We start from the raw sequence: 14744 nt of genomic DNA, 5'->3' as shown, positions 1-14744 counted from the left end.
AAAGCTAGTTCTGATGACGTTTTTCCTTTTTATTGCCATTCTTTGTGAATCTTTGCTGATCCTTGTTTTTTAGGCAGTTGCAGAGGAAGGGGCAAGCGTGCTGGTTCACTGTTCTGACGGCTGGGACAGGACGGCTCAGGTGTGCTCTGTGGCCAGCCTCCTGCTGGATCCACACTACCGGACTCTGAGGGGCTTCATGGTGAGTGTGGCCGCTGGCTGGGCCATCCCCAGTGGCAGTGCCTTGACCGGAAGGGACCTCTGTTTGCATAGCTATTGGCAACTTCTTTTTCCTCATCAGCATTTATTTTTCTTTTAGTAGCTCAGCAAGATTAAAGAGGAAAAAGTCAAATAGGCTTGGATAAAGAGGTGAATCTCTGGGATACTGAAACCATTTCAAGTTAATGCTGTTGAATGTGAATTTTGGGGCAAATATATATCCAGTAGTTTGTAAAACAGTAAGTTTTATACATTATTTGCTAATAAGTATTTTAAGTTTGAGGTGACACAAATATATAACAAAACACTTTTCAGAAAGCATATTTAGAGAAAAAAAATTTCTACATTGTGTGTGCAAAAAGTCCTTGGGAGGAAAAACTCTTTTCACTTCCAGGTTTTATTTTTTAAGTAGTCCTTTGCAACTCTGGATGAGAATATTGAAAATTTCCCAGTGTTTTCTGGTTCTTTGCTGAAATTCCAAGTATATCCTCTCCTAGAATTTGAAGCTTTTGGGTATGTGTCAAAATGTGACTTGTTGCTTCCAACTGTAGAATACTTGTGGAGTTGTCTGGGATGGTGAATTTTGGCTAAGCTGGGTATAATTTCTTCAGAAATGAATTAGCCTCTCAGCCATGATTTGATAGAAAAGTGCTTCAGTGAATCCCGAATCCATGCTGGGGTGGGTGCTGACAAAGGAGCCCTAAGAGAACACCTTTACTGCTAGATCTCCTTTCATGGCAACTGACACCCTGGGAACAAGAGAGAAAAGGCAGGCTTCTTTTTGGGTACTTCCCCCTCTTTTTTGGGAGTGTCCGGGAACTTCCAAATACCTGTGATAGCCTCGAGACTTCAGAGTGACACTCCTGCTTCAGTCCCCTGAGGTCAGGAAGGCGGGATTCCTCCATTTACATTTAGAGAGTGGAGAAGTTCCCAGGTACACGCTGCCATGGGGCCCCCTCTCCTGTACAAATCCTTCTCTGCCATTGACTCATTCTAATTGTGCCCCATTAAAACCATTACATTTAGAACCCAAAGAAAATGCCTTTTAGAGTCATCAAGGGCAGACTTCAACCAGTCAGTCTTGTTTTTAGGGGAAACCTCTGGCCACTTGAGAGCCTTGGTGATATTGATAGGACTATTCCATATCATTTGATTGAACATTTTTTAAAAATCTAGACTGTTCCAGACTATAAATTCATGTTAACCCTAATTCCAGGGCTGAAACTTCTAATACGCTTATCCTAAACCCCGTCATTTTAGAATTCTTCTAATGTGTAGGAACGATCACTGGAAAACATTCCTAATTGTTTTTTGTAAAAAGATTGGTATTTTGCATTGTACTGAGAGGAAGCATCACATATTGGCTAAGAGATGGGGTCTGGGCTATGAAGTGGCGACCGTGGCTTCCGAGGGTTTGATCTCAAGTGAATATTTAACCTCTCTGTGCTTCCGTCTCCCCTTCTGTAAAATGCGAATGGTAGCACCCATCCCACAATCACATGAGATCACACGGAAAGCAAGATGAGCAGCGCCTGGCACATAGGAAGCAGTCACTGGGTGGTGGTACGTTGCACACATCCACTCCCGTGTATTTTTCCTATGGATGAAGTTCAGCCCTGCCCTTTGCATTTGCACCTCTACATTGCTGGATGACGTGCGCTCATTCACTTGCAGGTTACCTGGACGACAGTGACTTCAGCGCCATGTACCTCTGAATTCTTCCGCATTATTGGTAGTGATCTCTTATTTTGCCTCATTTGCCTCTCTCCATGATATTTCTATTCTTTCTTGTGTAGGTATTAATTGAAAAGGATTGGATTTCCTTTGGTCATAAGTTTAATCACAGGTAAGTAATGTTGAAAAATCTGTTGATTTGAATGTTTAGAATAACAGCACTGTTTCTGAAATTTTCAATTGAATGTCTGGGGGTAAATAGCGTTGTTTTTGAAAGGTTTCTTACTTTGTTGTATCTTACTTGGAAAGTTCAAATTTTGTTGTGTAAGTTGTATCACAGACAAATGAAGTTCTAGCTGATTACTCTTGGTAATAAATAGTTGGGTAGAACTAACTGTTAAATTGACACAGAATGCTTATTAATTGACCTAGAAAGGATCAGCCTTCTCTTCCTTCTATCTATACCTTTGATTTATTAAATTATTCCATTTTGGAAGCACAAACATTCCCTTTAGGCTGCAAAGTGTAAAATGCCTGTGGGACAGTTTCTCTTTGATCTTTCACAGGGGGAATCAAACTGGGCTGGTCCTAAGGCATCTCTGTCAGAGTGAAGTTTGTCCCATATGTCTCTGGAGAGGTAACCTAGGACGGTGGCTCAGGCTTTGGAGCCTAACTCCAAATCCAGGCTGTGGTATTTGCTGTCCTCTCTGACCTTTGGTCTCCCATCTGTGGAATGGGGATGTCCTCCTTCCATAGGGTTGTAGCAAGAATTTTAAAAAAGTATAACTAGTTTTGCTCCGTGACTGGCCCATGTAAGTCCCTCAATAACCAGAAGCTATTGTTTTTGGAGCCAGTAGCCTCCTTTTGTTAAAATAATTTGTTAATAATGCCTGTCCTATGTTCTGGTGTTTTATAATCTCTGAATCTTAAATGTTGTAGGTGTACTCAGCCTAGTCTTTTGGTGCTAAAATTTAAATTTGGGCAGCATGTTACTAATAATTTCATTAGATAGTATATATCAGGCAACTGTTTTTAAAGCTACCAAAGGTAAGTGGAACTGACGCTTTTGAGAAGTTTCCAGACACTTTCTAATGTTTCTACTCTTGAGAAACTCTTAAACTGATCACTGCTCATTTCTCTTCCTAAGTTGACTATCCATTACTAAGATGAGGTTCTATATTGTTATTTTGTCTTTGCCGGCACCAGAGCACTCTTTTGGAGTCTTTGTAAAAATTACATAATAGAGCGAGGCTTCTGTCATTTAAAAATCAAGACAAATGTTAGGGAGAAAATCTTCATGTATTCTTGAAAAAGAAAGATATGGGAGATACAAAGGCATATGTAGAATCTGTGGTCACGTGAAAATAAAATTATATGACAAGTTGCAACTCTGCTCGAGTGATGGGAATATCCCTAGAAACTTGGGAAACCACTAATTTTTCAAGTTGTCTTTCTTCCTGATCCCTTCCCAACAAACAATGCAAAAGTGAAACACCCTAAAATTGTTTATACATTTCTTCCTCACCCTCTCATTAGTCGCTCATTAAAGTAAAAGATGCATTCCAAAAGCTCTGATGTATTTTTAAAGTTTGAATTAAAGAATGCCCTTTTTCCTTGGATAATTTCCTTGAATTTTATCTTTAGCACCAACGCTTTCTTTTGTAACTATAACATGAACGTGTCCCTTCTGTCCAGATCTTCACTACAGAGTTTCTCTGGAAATTTTGAATTTCAAGTTATTTTTCAATTTCTTCATTCCAAGTTTTTAAGATAAGATTTATTTAGGAACTAGGGTTGCTTTTATGATTTTTTTTGCATTTATATGTATAGCTAATATATAAAAAAAACCAGCTTGCCTTAAAAAGTCTGTAATACTTTGTTTTATAGATATGGCAATCTAGATGGTGATCCAAAAGAAATCTCTCCAGTTATTGACCAGTTCATTGAGTGCGTCTGGCAGTTAATGGAACAATTTCCCTGTGCCTTTGAGTTCAATGAGAGGTTTCTGATTCACATTCAACATCACATTTACTCCTGCCAGTTTGGAAACTTCCTGTGTAACAGCCAAAAGGAGAGACGAGAACTCAAGTAAGTGTTTTAGTGTTTATCTAAAGATTCTGGTGATTGAGAATTTCAGGTGGCCTTTCATAATTTTGAAGACTGTTTCATTTTGGCACATATCTATACTGACAGATATGATGTTTTACTGACATCATTTCATAAATGATTTAAATACCATCAACTGACAAACATGTACAGGTTCATTTCTCCCCCAGTTTCTGCCTGATATATACAGACAGTTTGATAGACTTGACACACTAACACTAAAAAAACACTTTCTGGAGTCAGACAGAGGTTTTGCATTTAAAAGGTAAAACGTTAGACATCTCTGGTAGACATACTGTCATAATAAGAATTGCAAATATAACTGGGAAAGCAAATTTGAAACTCGAGCTATCATTTATTCAGATTAAAATGTATTGATTTATCCAAGGGTAAAAGTGAATGAAGTGTGGACTTTATAATAAATTATAGTCAAAAACTTAACAATAAACAAAGTGATTTAGGAAGTACAAATGAGAGAACATTTTTAAAGTTTTCATAGAATAAAATGGTTATAACTAGTGTGTACAATATCAGATTTAATTTTGGGAATGATCAGTTCAAATAAAATAGACTCCAGTAGTTTTATATTAGCTGAGTTGAACAGAAAGAAAATTAATTTTTCTAGTGGATACTAGTTTGTTTTCTCCAAGGAACTTTAAGTGCAGTTCCTGATAAATGGAGAGGATTTAAAAATAGCAGAGTGCATCCTTCAGGCTCACTTGTTTTCCTACGTAGTTTTGTAGTTTGTTGCACTTGACCAGCCAGTTCTAATAGAATCTGCTTGGGTTTGAATCTTGGCTTTTCCACTCACTGGCTATGGGATTTTGGAAACTACTTAATCTCTCTATTCCTGTTTCCTCATCTGTAAAATGGACACATCTCATAGGAATTCAGTGAGGATTAAATGAGAGAAAACATGTGGAACATTTAGTGCCCGGCAAATTATAAATGTTCAGTGACTACTTGGGGAAACTCCCTGCCCCCCAAAAGTTACAGAGCAGTTTTTTTCCCACTCAGAGAAATTATACATCTTGTCAAGGCCAGTACAGATAGTAGAGAAGTTGAGATTATTACAGTGTTCTTCCACTATACCAGGAAGCCACAAAGATGGTAAATTTCTGTTCTACAGAACAGGGATACTTCATATTCAGATTATTAGTTCCTTTCCAGCTTTAATATCACTCATCTGCTATTTGTAAGAACCAAAATAGGTCATTTTCAGACTTACTTTCTTTATAAAACAGAATTCAAGAAAGAACGTACTCATTATGGGCTCACCTGTGGAAGAATCGGGCTGACTACTTGAATCCTCTGTTTAGAGCTGATCACAGCCAGACCCAGGGAAGCCTTCATCTGCCCACAACACCATGCAACTTCATGTACAAGTAGGTAAACCTCTAGGAACTTTCTATGGTAGGAACTTGGATACTGGTACTGTTTAACATTAGGAGGCCAAAGTATATGAAACACTAATCTTTGAGGCTTTTTTGGACACAGAGGCTTTCACACCAGAGGAAGTATTTGATGTGGTATTTTTGCCAGTGTCTCCTCTCCCTCTTCATTCCTCCTAAATGTGGAATTCTCTTCAGAAGTTGGTATTTTATAATAATGATACCTTCAAAATGCAAGTTCCAATTTGTTTTTTAAAAACAAAAGAAAAAGAATAAACGAAATGCCTTACAAGTCAAATGTGGAATCACAAGTTTCAATAGTAAGTATGACATAGCCTTACCTCTTAGTCTCTGCTGAATTGAGTCCTGGTGGAAATATTTCCCTTACGAAAATAAATTATTTTAAGATTGTATATATTGAGATGGGGAGAGCAGTGTAGCATCATATAGGTTCTGCTAGGTATGAACTAGATATGGATAAATATATTCTATCCTCTAGTTTCCTCCTACGCTTGTGTAAGAAAAATAACTCAGAGGTCAACAAAAAGACTCACACAGAATAAACTGAGAAACTAAATTCCTTCTCCTTACTCCTGACACACACTTAATGAATATTAATACTTTTATAAATAAATAGAAGAGTGGGTCTAAGGATAACTATATGATAACACCATTTATTCTCATTTGCATTCCAGTATGCTTTATTGCATAGGATTTATTATAAATGCAAATGTCAATTTTTGGTGGTTATGATAAAACAAAAAACAAGTTTAAAAGACTTCTTTTGCAGCTGGAAGAGTCTATGCAATCACTGATTTTCGAAGTTCAAAACAGCCATTTTCTTCATACAAAAAGAAAATGGTAACAGGCACTTCCCTCTATTTTAGAAAAATATATTATGTGTCTGTAATTCAGTACCATATATACAAGTAGACTCTTCCTGAACTTATTCTCCCCAAAAGATGCTTATACTGACTGAAGAAAAAGAAAACATCAATATGAAATCATTACCTTAAGTGGTGGCTTTTTAGAGCCTGTAATTTGCATTTGGTTACTATTAAGACTTTGATATTAAAGAAACCTGAGAAGACCCGAGGATGTGAGTTTTCAGATTGTGGTATGATGGTATAAAGCTCTGCCATCCTTTCCAGGTTTTGGAGTGGAATGTACAACCGCTTTGAAAAGGGGATGCAGCCCCGACAGTCAGTTACGGATTACCTGATGGCAGTGAAGGAGGAAACGCAGCAGCTGGAGGAGGAGCTGGAGGCCCTGGAAGAAGTAAGACACTCTTGCTATGTTGGTCTGTTTTCTGTGTTTATTTGTTGAAGAGCAGGGCTCCGTGAAAGCCTCTCAAGACTTGGTAGGTAAAATGTGGCAATATAACCATTTTGTATTTTTAGCCAGTGGAAAATCTAAAACACAACCCATCCAGGTGTGAGCACCCAGGTAACTGAAGCCCAAACCTAGGCATTTAATACATTTCAGGCGTCTGGCTTGCTGCCAGTTTGCTGAAGTAGTTGGCAGCTCCTATTATAGGTCAATGTTTTTTGTTACTGTTATTTGAGAGCACTAAAATTAATTCTTTCTGGAAAATGCGAAAAAAAGTAAAAAAGTGAAAGGATAAAATCAGATACATGCACTTGTAGTAAAAAATCTATTGCTGTACGTTTAAGAATTATATAACAATATTAGTCTATAAGTGGTAACTAATAGGTGAGATTTACCATAAAGTCTACTTTTTTGGCTTCTGTAACTTCCCCCTACTTGAACAGAGAGGTTATAATATACTTAAAGGCTTTTCCTGATTGGATGGTTTTGTTTCCAGTGATACCACACTAGGTTAGGTGAGCACCAAACCCACTTGGATTCTTTGCTTCATTTTGCTAATTTATCTTGTTAAAACTCGATCACATCCTTCCCTTGCTCAAGAATTGGCAGTAAACTCTTGTTGTTTGGAACCTGAATTCTGCATTGAGAATCAATGTTTTAAACATAACGAGAGCTTTTTTTTTTTTTTTTAAAAAAAAGGTCATATGTAGTATAGAAAAAAATATTAAGATGAAGTCTGGGAAACGGTCAGTAGTTAAGGTACTTTATCATACCTCGTAAAGCAACGTGACTAGAAGAGAACTTTTAGTTTCCTCCTTTAGGGCTGGGAAAAATCACCAGCTGAATTCTAAGTCTGCTCCTGTGCCCAGTGGATAGTTACCTGCAGGTCACCACTGAAAATGACGGCCTGGGGGAAATGGTGCTTTGTGGTTTAAGGTCCCCAACAGTAGAGACGGTCATTTAGAGGTAGCTGGTGAGATTGACTCTTCTCTTTCTCCCATGATATTCTAGGAAACATCGCCTTTCAAGACATAAATATCATGGATGATCTTGAATTTAGAGTTGCAAACTCAAGTGCATACTGAGGCCAGACAGATAAAACAGATTCACAAAGTTAAACTATTGGTTTTGAGAACTTTTGAGCCTAAGCATAAATCTTGCTCTAATATAAATCTGCCACGTTCCAACAAAACATCTTTGGACCTATGCTGGAAGCTCTAACATGTTTTACATAATTGGTGTACTTTTTAACACTTTTGTACATCAAAATCACCACCTTGACAAAAAAATCCTAATGCCTGGGCGCTAAGCCTAGAGATACTAGGGGGAATCTTTAGAGTGCCACAAATGATTGTGAATTGCCACTAGGACTGGGAGACCTTGCATTAAAGAATACATACAGAGAACTGGAATGAGCCACAGGTTAGGTTTTTAGAATTCTGGAGCCATGGTGTAGAAGCTTGACCTTTTGCTGTTCAAAGTCCCCTCATGTCATTATTGGACTAGTTTTATTTATTCTTTCTAAACACATCAAAACTTCATGAAAATCTTAGTTCTACTAGTCTATTCCAGCGTTCTTCTTGTTAAAATAATGATTTTTTTTTTTTTTTTTTTTTTCTTGAGACAGAGTCTCACTTTGTTGCCCGGGCTAGAGTGAGTGCCGTGGCATCAGCCTAGCTCACAGCAACCTCAGACTCCTGGGCTTAAGCGATCCTACTGCCTCAGCCTCCCGAGTAGCTGGGACTACAGGCATGAGCCACCATGCCCGGCTAATTTTTTTTGTATATATATTTTTAGTTGGCCAGATAATTTCTTTCTATTTTTAGTAGAGACGGGGTCTCACTCTTGCTCAGGCTGGTCTCGAACTCCTGACCTCGAGCGATCCACCCGCCTCGGCCTCCCAGAGCTAGGATTACAGGTGTGAGCCACCGCGCCCGGCCAATAATGATTTTTAGAGTTCTCAATGTACCTTAATTTAAAAAACTTTGGCTTTCATTTCCTTGTAACAAAGTCAAAATTCTTCAGCCTAGCATTTGAGATTTTTCCCATAACCCAGTCTAATCCACCTTTTCAACTTTCCACTATTCCCCCCCCTAAAATTTAACTGTTTCTGCTTCTTGGACACAATTTACACCTTTCCTACCTTTGTGTTTTTCCTTTCACTGTCCCTGCTGCCAGGAATGCTTTCTAACCATCACCAGAATGTCCAAGTTGAATTCTTTCACAGTCCTGTTAAAACGCTTTCTTCCCTGAAGCTTGCTCTCTTCCTTCTAACCATGCCACCCTTTCCCCCTTAAATAACTTCTGCCTCCCAATTCCAGCACTATGCAAACTCTGCCTCTCTTTGCTATGACATTCCAGGTTCTTCATGGCTGGGTCCGTAATTATCTCAGTTCCTCACATTACCCAGCACAGTGCTTCTGCACATAATTTGAATGCTTTTTGAATGAATACATAATACTTGATCGTATAACACCTCCTCTGCTGACATCAGAGGATGAAATCGGGTAAAATGTATTTTGAACAACCCCAATGTCTATGACCTGTCAAATGGAGAAACATGTGATACCTATGTCATAGAATACTATTTAGCCATAAAAAGGAATGAAGTACGGTTACATGCTATATAGCATGGATGAACCTTGAAAGCATAAACTAAGTGAAAGAAGGCAGACCCAAAAAGCCACATATTGTTTGCTTCCATTTGTATGAAATGTCCAGACTATGCAAATCCATGGAGATAGAAAGTCAGTTAGTGGGAATGACTGCTGATGAGTATGAGGGGTTCTTTTTCTGGCCCGGGGGGGGGGGGTGTCTTAGAATTAGTAGTGATGGTTGTACAATCTTTGAATATACTAAAAATGACTGAATTGTATACTTTAACTTTTAAGCTGAGATATAATTCACTTACCTTAAAATTTTAGATAAATGATTTTTAAAAAATGTATTTTGAGTTCATGGGATGAGAAGCATTATATAAACCATATAGGCATAGAAGGGAGGGAGACTAGTGATTGCCAGGTGCTTTGCCTGTGTTGTATTTTGCTTACATTTATAGAAAAGAAAACCTATGTCAAGGCAGGTATTATCATCCTTACATTAAAGATGAAGAAAGCAAGCTTCACAGATTTTGTCTAAGGTCATAAAGTCTGGGTTTGAACCCACGTTCTTAACATTATACCCAGCTGGGAGGTAATGAGTATTAGAGGCATGCATATATATAAAAAGAGGTAAATTATTTATGATTTTCCCCCTAATATTGTTATTTCTTTCTTAGAGGCTGGAAAAAATTCAGAAAGTCCAGCTAAATGATACTAAAGTGAAGAGTAAGCAAAGTGAACCCAGCAGACACTCAGGGTTTTCCACCTCAGACAACAGCACAGCCAACACTCCCCAGGACTACAGCGGGAACATGAAGTCATTTCCGTCCAGGAGCCCTTCACAAGGTGACGAGGATTCTGCTCTGATTCTAACCCAAGACAATTTGAAAAGCTCAGATCCAGACCTGTCAGCCAACAGTGACCAAGAGTCCGGGGTGGAGGATTTGAGCTGTCGGTCTCCAAGTGGCGGCGAGCATGCCCCGAGTGAGGACAGTGGCAAGGACCGCGATTCCGACGAAGCTGTGTTTCTCACTGCTTGAAGTTTCCCTTTGGGGTTCCAAAGTAAAGGACACGCAAGAAACACTTCCAAAAATAAGGGAACGGTGCAATTTAAAATTAAAAAACAAAAACAAACAAAAAAAACACCTCAAGAAATGGTACATGGTATTGAGAGTTATAAAATGCAGCTATGAAAAGGGAAAAATGTCTTAGTTTCTTTAGATATTGGAGGACAGGAAGTAGCCATTTCTTTTATCGAATATAAGGAAAATTATTCAACATTTTGAAACTCATTCTAGACTATGAGAATCGTATTCACTGCAGAGCAATTATTTCTGTCATTCCCCGAAGTTCTCAATATAAACCCTCCTATTGTAGCATGCAGCAACTCAAAAAGCCCCAACCCCTTACCCTCACACCTGTTATCTTAAATCTGTCCTCTTATTTTACTAAACATTTTACATTACCTTTCTTTCTGACTCTGTTATCAATATTTCCAAAAAAAGGGCACATTGTTGAGATTTTTTTTTTTTAAAGTTAATAGATATATTCCTCAGGAGCTTTGACAAGCTTTGTAATTGTTTATGTGAAGCTTATCTTTCAGGAATAATAATCACGTGACCTTTTCCTTAAATATATTTGGAATTGTAATAATAATTTTGTTGCCTTTCTCTGGAATCTCTTCTGTTTTTCCTCATCATTTAAAAAACACTAAAACTTACTTTTTGACGAACACTGGTCTAATACCTAACATAGTAGGCACAACATTCATTCTCTGGGTTTTACACATGAATTCAAATCATATTAACTTTCTTAATAACAACCTCTTAATTACTGTTCCAGAGACTATACTACCAGTAGTGTGGGCAAACCACCAGACAGAGCCTGAAGTGTAACACTGTAAAGTTAGTAGCATAAAACATCAGTGAGGGAAAATCCCTGTTAAGAACTAGAGAATTTGGTTGTTATGTCTATTTAATGAGGGGCATGACTTTTGTCACTTATCATTTTAGAAGTTATGTAACTGGTTAATATGGTTTAATTAACATTAGTAACACCAATGACCACTGACTGCTCAAAGTTAGTTCTGAAAAGAGTTTTTGTAAGGATGTACATGTGAGGCAGAATCATTCTCCTATTGTTATGATTAAAAACAATGAGACTTCACTGGGTGATGTAAACTTTTGATATGAAAAACTTAAATAATAACTGCACTGTATGGTTTTTAAATATTAGTACATTCTAGAATGTAAAGGGATTGATTTAAACTTAACTTTTATAATTTACTTCAATATTTTGAATATGTGAAATTTTTTATAGGAGAATATACTAAATTTTGCTGAAATAAGAACAAGGGAAAGGGCAAGAAAGTGACAGTGCATGTCTCCAGTATGAAAGATTTGGAAGGAGTGTAGCAATACAGATAAATGAAATAATATAGCGTAATTGTGTTGTTCATCATATTTAAAAAATAGAATAACTATAATATGTAAGAAACCTGTAATATAAAAGTACTATGTTAATATAAAAAAGCAAGTGTAATTCTTTTAGAATATACAATTTGAGCATTCTCTGTTGGACTGTTTCCAAATTAAGTATAAGGAATGTTTATTCATTTTCTGCAGTATACTGTATGTAATAGAGAATACCTTGCTAATGATAAAAACTTAGGAGATAGTGGTAATGGCTTTCACATTTTTATAACTCACTTCAAGCCATTCTCTTAGTTATCCATTCTTGGAAACTTTGTTGCCTGATATTGAGGATGCGACTTTAATTTCTTCCATTTGGCAGTGTATGTCTACAAAAAGAATAATAAATCTTTTTTTATAAAAATGACAAAGGATCTATACCACATAGGACTATGCATTTATTTTGAAAAGCAAGTAGTATAAATATATGCTATTTTAAAATTTAATTTTTTAACGTGGTATCTTCCACATCAGAGCCATATACTTTTTTCATTCCCTTTAACCTTTTTATGAGACATTATCATTTAAGTACATGTTCATTTAGTCTACTTAATATAAGTTGACCTAACACTGAAATTTATATAAAAGGTTACATTTATTGCAACTTTATTGTGGTTTCACAGAGCCTTGAAGGAGCATGGCCAATCCAACAAGACTAAAATCTCTAACACTACATTTTCATTTTAAATCAAACATCAATCAGGAAGTGTTTTACTTAGGGCAATGAATGGTTTATATTAGGGCATACGGATTCCCTATGTATTGATTCAGGCCTGTTACTTCCCAATTATTAATATTTACAGTTCAAGGTAAATTTGATATAGGTTAGAATTTTGATAATTCAGCAAATCAATAATTGAATTTTAAAGAATTAGTTCACTTTCTTCTAAAAGTTAATCTGAGCTGTACTTCAATTGAAGTCATATATCAATTATGATCAAACCCACTTCTAAACAACTTCTATTCTGATACAAATTACCCAGTCTCACTTTATTCCTAGAAATTTCTTCCAACTTTGAAATGGATATCGTTGGTGTGTATATATATATATATATATATATATATATATATATATATATATATACACACATATATATATTTCATTGATTTAGAACTTTCTTCTATTTTGAGATATTAGTCTTTAAAATCTATCTGTGACAAATCTCTACCCTGGATAGTCTAATAACTTTTAAGCTTTCCAGTATAATACTGTTTACAAATTTGAAATACTCACTTTACCTCAGTTATCTCATCCATAAATCAGGAATGATAATTATACCTTCCTCATCTCGTCATTTTGAAGATTAAACAGCATGCCGTTAGCACAGGGCCAGGAAGACAAGCAATTAATAAGTTATTTTCCATATACAATATTGTATCTTTATAGTCCGTATAAATATTTGCCTTCCACAAACACAGACTAAAATATTAAGCATTTTTCAATTCTAAGAAAATAATTGTGTTTTTCCTAAAATTCAATTGTTACAAACATGTATAGGAGAAACAAAAAGATGAAGATAATCTGTACTATATGCTGGTGTTGGAATGACAATCATATTGAGATGAAATTTAAATAAAACTATGCATTTTGTTGTTTTATAATTTAGATACTACCTTACCAAGCCTGAGATACATAGTTCATTTAGGGTTACCCATGGAATATGTGACTTGGGATAGAAGCAAATTGCTAAACATAGTACAAGTTAAAGAGAAAATTCAAATTCATTAAGAATTAGGATTATCTAAAAATTAAATATTAATTTTACTTATTACTATATTTTGCACTTACGAAAATCTAACTCACAGCAAGTGTCAGAAAAATTCATTGACTCTCTGTCTAGATTTACTATTAACAAAATGATTGTTTTTAAATTTAATATCAGCAATTTAGAAAGCATATTCTATCCAACCATAAACCTATCAGATACTTATTTTTTTAAAACTAGCATAAAAGTTTGTGTTGGGCTGGTTTAAGTGAAAGGCAATTTTTTTCTATAAGGTAAAATATTGTATTGCTTTTTAAATGCATTTTTAGTTTTAAAAATAAAATAATATATAAAAGCAGCTGGTTTATTCTTTTGATTTCTTGTAGGTATTAAAAGTTACTTTCTTGAGGTGGCATATTGGCAGGTTTGGTGTTTCCTGACACCGTGAATATTTAAAAACAAATTGCTTTTGAAAGTTTTATCATCCAGAAAGAAGAAAAATAAGGGTCTTTCCACAGTTGAAATAGTTTTTAAAAAAAGATTGAGAGGAAACAACATACCATTCTTGATAAAGAAATGAGACAGCTTCAAATTAAAAATACAAATTTAAATGAACTTTTATAAAATATTGAAAACTAGCTAAAATTACATGCATAGTCATTTAATAATAAGAGGAACAGCAGTGGAACTTAAATATGATAGTATTTATCGACAATAAATAAACATTTTTTAGTGCAAATAGTGCAGAAAAATTCCTTAAAGCAAAGATCGCAGCAATCATTCTAATCTGTAAAAAAATCAGTCTCAGTTCTGTATACAATCTGTATAGTATGTCTGTGATTTTAGCCACTGTGATGAAATGCCAATTTGCAAATCATAAATATAAAACAATTTGTTTAGTTTTGTGTCCCATTCCTCTCTTGGCAGTTCATGTTTGCAGGAAAATCTGGAAAGAAAAAACAAACTAAGATTTAATTTAAGATGATAATTTTCCATCCCTTTACATTCTCTTCTAATTAATACTTACCTACAAGAAGATAATGTGATTATGAGGGAACAGGGGAAAGGAGAGGATTCTCGCATGTTCATATAAACAAACATTTACTCAGTGTCCACCATCTTAAGCTGTGGGAAATGCAAACTTGGCATCAAAAATCAGCCCCAATTCTCAAGGAATTTATAGTATGATTTGGAAAATAACATCAAACAATTCGATGTAGGCACTAATGTGAAGGACACGAGGCAGATGAG

At 35.8% G+C, this 14744-nt stretch overlaps 2 protein-coding genes across 3 annotated transcripts in view; one reads left to right on the top strand and one right to left on the bottom strand.

Moving 5' to 3' along the window:
• MTMR7 (myotubularin related protein 7) overlaps window positions 1-10925 on the top strand; it is a gene marked incomplete at its 5' end in the record, with an annotated part of 60816 nt that extends 49891 nt beyond the window's left edge. The window contains 6 exons of the mRNA XM_045535486.1: window positions 74-199; window positions 2013-2062; window positions 3778-3978; window positions 5241-5381; window positions 6539-6665; window positions 9994-10925. Of these exons, the coding sequence (XP_045391442.1) occupies window positions 74-199; window positions 2013-2062; window positions 3778-3978; window positions 5241-5381; window positions 6539-6665; window positions 9994-10356 (1008 nt within the window). The remainder of the gene's footprint in view (window positions 1-73; window positions 200-2012; window positions 2063-3777; window positions 3979-5240; window positions 5382-6538; window positions 6666-9993) is intronic.
• A 2928-nt stretch (window positions 10926-13853) lies between these two features.
• VPS37A (VPS37A subunit of ESCRT-I) overlaps window positions 13854-14744 on the bottom strand; it is a 28117-nt gene continuing 27226 nt past the window's right edge. For both annotated transcript variants that reach the window (XM_045535484.1, XM_045535481.1), the window contains exon 12: window positions 13854-14439. The gene's annotated coding sequence lies outside the window, so the exon portion shown is untranslated. The remainder of the gene's footprint in view (window positions 14440-14744) is intronic.

This window comes from Lemur catta, chromosome 22 (genome assembly GCF_020740605.2).
Source record: "Lemur catta isolate mLemCat1 chromosome 22, mLemCat1.pri, whole genome shotgun sequence".
Lineage (NCBI taxonomy): Eukaryota > Metazoa > Chordata > Mammalia > Primates > Lemuridae > Lemur > Lemur catta.
This window is presented reverse-complemented; position numbering and strand designations above follow the sequence as displayed.